The sequence below is a fragment of the Solanum verrucosum genome, unplaced genomic scaffold (assembly GCF_900185275.1).
Source record: "Solanum verrucosum unplaced genomic scaffold, falcon-dt-bn FXZP01000157.1, whole genome shotgun sequence".
In the NCBI taxonomy this organism is placed as follows: Eukaryota; Viridiplantae; Streptophyta; class Magnoliopsida; order Solanales; family Solanaceae; genus Solanum; species Solanum verrucosum.
In genome coordinates, this window is record NW_026020185.1 from 90,875 (window position 1) to 96,824 (window position 5,950).

Here is a 5,950-nt window from a genome sequence, read left to right on the forward strand (position 1 = left end):
TCCCCTTACAATTAGACCTAGAACTAGCCAAAAAACTAGAAAAGAAGCCTAAAAGAACTGAAGTGAGAACTTCAAGGTGGTTTTTTTATCCTTTTTAGCTTTTTCCTCCTGAAGTTGGTCATTCCCATCTTTTCCAGGAGGAAACTTCCTTTAGCTGCTGCAGGTAGCCGGTTCTAGGTGTAGAAGTGCTGAGTGATGTCTGATCTGTGACTCTCCTTGGACAGAAAATCTGTTGTTGTATTGGCTTCTCTATAAGTATGCTGGCATTTGAAGAACTCCAACTGAGTAGTAATCTGGTGAAGTTTAGTGATGTACTGCTGCAATTTCCAGGGAGGCTTGCTTTTGTGGTTAAGCCATTTGGTAAGTAGTTCTGAGTCCACTTCCAAGATAACCTTTCTGTAACCATGTTGAACACACCAGTCCAATCCATGGGTTGCTGCTTGTGTTTCAGGTTGGTTTTTGGTACCAATACCAAGGGAAATTGTGAATGCATATATCATGTTTCCATTGAAGCCCCTCAATATACCCCCTCCTCCTATCTTCCCGCGGTTATGCAATGCACTACCATCTGTATTAAGCTTCAAGAGGGGGCGATGGGGGCTTTGCTAGCTGACCGTGATGATCCTGATATCCTTGGAGCATTTCTCAACTTCATTGATCATATCCTCCCAATTATTAGGCTAAGAGCAATAGGGGTAAGTGACCATGAGAAGCTGGAAAGTATCGGGTCTAGGGTTTGGTGATTAGGGTTTAGGGTTTAGGGTTTAGTGATTTAGGGTTTGGGGTTTAGGGTTTAGAGTTTGGGGTTTAGGGTTTAAAGTTTGGGGTTTATGGTTTAAGGTTTAGGATATAGTGTATAGGGTTTAGGGTTTAGATTTAAGGGTTTAGGGTTTGGGGTTCCAAGTTTCAGGTTTTGGGTTTTAGGTTTAGAGTTTAGGGTTTAGGGTTTCAGGTTCAGAGTTTAGGGTTAAGGGATTAGAGTTAAGGGATTAGCATTTATAGTGTAGGGTTTAGGGTTGATGGTTTAGGGTTTAGGGTATAGTTTATGTTTTAGAGATTAGGGTCTTAGTTAAGGGTTTAGGGTTCTATGTTTAGAATTTAGGGTTACAATTTTAGCGTTTCTGGTTTAGGATTTAGGGTTATGGTTTATGGCTTAGTGTTTAGGGTTTAGGGTTTAGGGTTAAGGTTTAGGGCTTAGGGTTTAGGTTTAGGGTTTTGGCTTTAGGGTTTAGGGTTTATGATTTAGGGTTTATGGTTTATGGTTAAGGGATTAGGGGTTAGAGTTTTGATTTTAAGGTTAAGGGATTAGGTTTTTTTTTTTTTTTTTTTATTTGATTGACCCTTGGGGGGGTCAGGGGCTTAGCAACACCCCAGGCCTTAGCATAAATAAAAGCTCAAAAGAGCTCAAAAAAATGTACAAGGAGGGGGACATAAACCTAACCTCCGATCCTATGGTGGGTCATAAGTCGACCTACCTACTAAGGTTAGTCGACTAATTCCCATACTATAAAGGAAAAACCTAGAACTATGCACCTAAGGAGAGGACTCCTCTCAATACAAGGATTCTAGGAAAACATAAATAAGGGAGACTCTCCCCTTACAATATCAAAATAAACAAAACAAATAAACCTATACCTAATCAAAGACACTATAATTTTAAACCATAGCTAAATTGAATAGGCTGTGATCATGTTCAGGGAGGTTCTTTGATCCTCTTGATTTTCCTTCTTCTGAAACTTGCCATCTCGATCTTGTCTAATTGATAGTAGGCTCTTGCTTCTTTTGGTAATTGTTGGCTATTGGAATATATTTGGGGGCATGTAAATTTGTGACTTTGTTTTGCTAGGGAATGGGACACAAAGTTGGCTTCCCTAAAGGTGTGTTTGCATTTAAAAAAATGTGTTTGTCTGATCAGCTGCTGGAGCTGCTGTAGCTGTGTGTTGATACTCCATGGAGGTTTGGCTTTCTGCATGATCCAGTCCACGAGCAGCTGCGAATCCACTTCCAACACTACACTCCTGTAACCCAGTTGAAGTACCCATGTCATGCCAAATATGGCTGCTCCTATTTCGGCCTGGTTGTTGGTTCCATTTCCTAGCGGGGTCGCAAATGCTAAGATCATTTCACCATTGTGTTCTCTGATTATACCTCCTGCACCTGTTTTCCCGGGGTTACTTAAAGCACTATCATCTGTATTTAGTTTCACCCATTGTTTAGGGGGTCTTTGCCAATACACCATAAATACCTTGGTATCATGAAAACATTTCCCTGCCTGTTTGATCAAGTCTGTCTAGTTCGAGGGACATCTGATGTAGGGGAAAGTGGTAGTCATAAGCTTGTAGTTGTCCTTGTAAACTGCATACTTAACTCTAGAGACGTTAGACTACTTCCCTCCATATTTCCTCGCGCACCTGTTCTTCCATACACTCCAGCAGATGAATATTGGAGTAGCTTGGAGGATTAACTTGTGAGCTTCATTGTTGGACTTGGTCGACCACCATCTCATGATTAGATGAATAAGAGGGGTGTGGTCTGTTTGGATTCCAGCAAGTCTAGCGAAATACCTCCATACATATGTTGCAAAATGACCAATGTTGAAGATATGATCTATAGTATCCCACCCAGGTCTGTCGCAGCAATAACATGTTACTGGTTCATTGCCAAAGCTGGAAATTTTTTCATTAGTAGGTAGCTTCCCTTTTAATGCCCTCCATAGCAAAAAAGAACATTTAAAAGGGATGTTTTTATGCCAAATAAAGGCATAAAACTGAGACCTGTTCCTTTTTTCCCTGAGTTCATTCCAAGCAGAAGAACAACTGAAATTTCCATCAGAATTAAGTTTCCATACTACCTGGTCTGGGATGCCTTGCTGGTACTGAATGTGAGTATCTAAGATGCTTGCTACCATGCTATGAGGGGCCTGCTGTATCACCATCTCCAGATTCCATTGGCCCTCAATCAGGAAATCAGCCACTGTGTTGTTGTTGAACCTGTTGCTTTCATTAGAGAAGTGTGCTAGAGGTCCAACTCCTAACCAATTATCCCACCAGAAAGAGCAAGTTCCAGAGTTGATTGTCCAATGTATGTGCTCCTCAATCTTTACTTTGTTATGCATTAAAATTTTCCAGGTAGGGGAGTCACCAGTGTCCCACTTCTTGCTGATAGGATTGCATCTCTAGCAATATTTAGCTCTCAAGAAGTCTCCCTAAAGAGTGTGTTTTGATCTAAAGATCCACCATTGCTTGTATTTAAAAGCCATGCACACATCCTTTCAATTTCTCATACCAATGCCTCCTTCCTCATATGGAAAACTCAAATTCTTCCACGAGGACCAATGATATTTTTTCCTGTCATTTTTCCATCCCCAAAAGAAGTCTGCCATAAGGTTCTGAATTTGCTTGATAATTGTAGAGGGAGGATATATAGCAGAAATAAGGTGAATGGGGAGAGATTGTAACACATGCTTGACTAAGGTTTTTCTGCCTCCATAGCTCAAGATTTTTGCCTTCCATCCTGTGATCCTATTAACCACTTTGTTGATAAGATCGGAAAAGTAAATAATTCTTGGCCTGCCAATGTACAGGGGGCATCCAAGATAAGTAATATGACCTTCCTTTTGCTTAAAGCCAGTAACTCGCTTAATCCTGTCCTTAGTGCTGTTGAAAGCATTAGAATGGACCATAAAGTGGCTTTTGTCTTTGTTCACTAGCTGTCCAGAAGTCTCTTCATATATATTCAGAGTATGCATAATCAGTTCAAGAGACTTTTTCCTTCCTGAAGTAAATATGATAATGTCATCCGCAAAGCTAAGGTGATTAACTTGAGGACCTCTCGTCTCCATAAAGAAACCATGATAGTTAGGATTGCTGTGAATTCTATTCAATGATCTAGAAAGGACCTCAGCCCCTAAAATAAATAGGGCAGGTGATAGAGGATCACCTTGTTTTAGGCCTCTAGTGGATTGAATTAGGGTTTATGATTAAGGGTTTAGGATTTAGGGTTTGGGATTTAGGGTTTATGGTTTAGTGTTTATGGTTTAGGGATTAGGGATTAGGGTTTAGAGTTTAGGGTATAGGGTTTTGGGTTTAGGGTTCTATGTTTAGTGTTTATGGTTTAGGGTTTATGATTTAGAGTTTAGGGTATTGGGTTTTGGGTTTAGGGTTCTATGTTTAGGGTTTAGGGATTAGGGTTTATGGTTTACGGTTTGAGGTTTGGGGTTTGGGGTTTGGGGTTTGGGGTTTAGGGTTTGGGGTTTAGAGTTTTGTGGTTTGGGGTTTAGGGTTTAGGGTTTAAGGTTTAGGGTATAGGGTTTAGGGTTTAGGGTTTAGGTTTTTTTTTTTGAACAACCCTTGGAGGGGTGAGGGACTTAGCAACACCCCATGCCTTAACATAAATAAAATTCAAAAACATACAAGGAGGGGGACATAAGTCCAACCTCCGATCCTATAGCGGTTCGGGCATCGACCTACCTACTAAGGTCAGTCAACTCATCCCTATACTAGACAAGATAAACCTAGAGCTAGGCACCTAAGGAAAGGACTTCTCTCAATACAAAGATACTAGGAAAACATAAATAAGGGAGACTCTCACCTTACAAAGAAAAGATTAAAGGAAACAAGAACCTATTCAAAACAACTATAGCTAGCTAAGACATAGTCCAGTTGAAAAGTATATTGACAAAAAATAGAAAGGGAACAAGTCAAGGAGGTTTTTAATCCTTTTCAACTTCTTTCTTTTGAAACTTTGAACTCCCATTTTCTCGAGAATATAGCTACCTCTTGCTGCATTCGAAAATTGGTTATGAGTGTAATAATGTTGAATAATATCTTGTATGTGACTTTGTTTGGATAGGAAATCTACAGTACTGTTGGCCTCTCTATATGTATGCATACATTGGAAGAATTCACATTGGTTGAAAAGGAGTTGGAGTTCTTGTACAAACCTTTGAATCCTCTAAGAAGGAATAGAACTCTACAACAACATCCACTTCTAGAATAATGTTGTTGTACCTATGTTGAATGCACCAAATTAGACCATAACTGGCAGCTTGAACTTCTGCCTGATTATTGGTCCCCCCACCAAGAGGTATAGCGAATGCATAAATGATACCTCCATGTTCATCTCGCAGAATGCCCCCCCCACCCTCCAATCTTCCTAGGATTGTGCAAGGCACTACCATCAGCATTAAGTTTATACCTATTAAGAGGGGTGTTTTCCATAATACTGAAGTTACTTTAACATCATGCTTGCAGCTTTCAATCAAGTCCACCACTTATGGCCACTTTAGAGGCCACTGGATGTATGAAAAAGCAATGTTGAGCAGATGGAGAGTGTCTTTGAGGACCATGAACTTGACTCTGCTGATGCTGGATTTCTTATCCCCATACTTTGCTGAGCATCTATTCTTCCACAGGTTCCAGCAAACCACTATGGGAAATGTTTGAATAAGGGTCTCGTGAGCTTCATTTTTCCCTTGAATATCACACCAACTCAATAAGCAGTTGCTCAATGGGGACTGTTGAAAAGTAACACCCATCGTACTTGAAAATAATTTCCAGCTATGAACTGCAAAATGTCCTTGATTGAAGATGTGATCCATATCATCCCACCCTTCTTGAATACAACATAAAAACTGCACAGGCTCTACCCCAAAGGTTGCCAATTTATCATTGGTTGGCAGTTTTTTTCTTACTACTCTCCATACGAGAAAGGACATCTTGAAGGGGATATTTTTATGCCAAATCTGGGAGTTGATCACTGCATTATTCTTCCTATGTCTGCAAATTTCCCAGGCTGAAGCACATGAGAAAATTCCAGAATCATTAGACTTCCAGATTGTTGTGTCTTTCACTCCTTGTTGGTATTGAAAATTAGTGCTCAAAATATGAGGAATGAGCAGTGGTGGAACCTGTTGTCTCAACTTTCTTTCATTCCATTTTCCATTGACAAG

General features: G+C 40.2%; 1 protein-coding gene across 1 annotated transcript; it reads right to left on the reverse strand.

Moving 5' to 3' along the window:
• Positions 1 to 1,889: 1,889 nt before the first annotated feature.
• LOC125829336 (uncharacterized) lies at positions 1,890 to 3,841 on the reverse strand. Its single transcript, XM_049508572.1, has 3 exons — positions 3,286 to 3,841; positions 2,852 to 3,030; positions 1,890 to 2,018 (listed from the first exon to the last, which is right to left on the reverse strand). Exons 1-3 carry the CDS (start codon positions 3,839 to 3,841, stop codon positions 1,890 to 1,892), a joined length of 864 nt encoding a protein of 287 aa, XP_049364529.1.
• Positions 3,842 to 5,950: the final 2,109 nt, after the last annotated feature.

Bases quoted from the DNA above. Each gene is read 5' to 3' on its own strand.
- LOC125829336 (XM_049508572.1), bottom strand. From the start codon at position 3,841: ATGGAGACGAGAGGTCCTCAAGTTAATCACCTTAGCTTTGCGGATGAC. The intron at 3,031-3,285 runs GTATGAGAAATT...ATAATTGGTTAG, and splicing joins ATATGAGGAAGGAGGCATTG to GAGTTGGACCTCTAGCACAC. The intron at 2,019-2,851 runs GTAGTATGGAAA...ACTGGGTTACAG, and splicing joins AGCAAGGCATCCCAGACCAG to GAGTGTAGTGTTGGAAGTGG.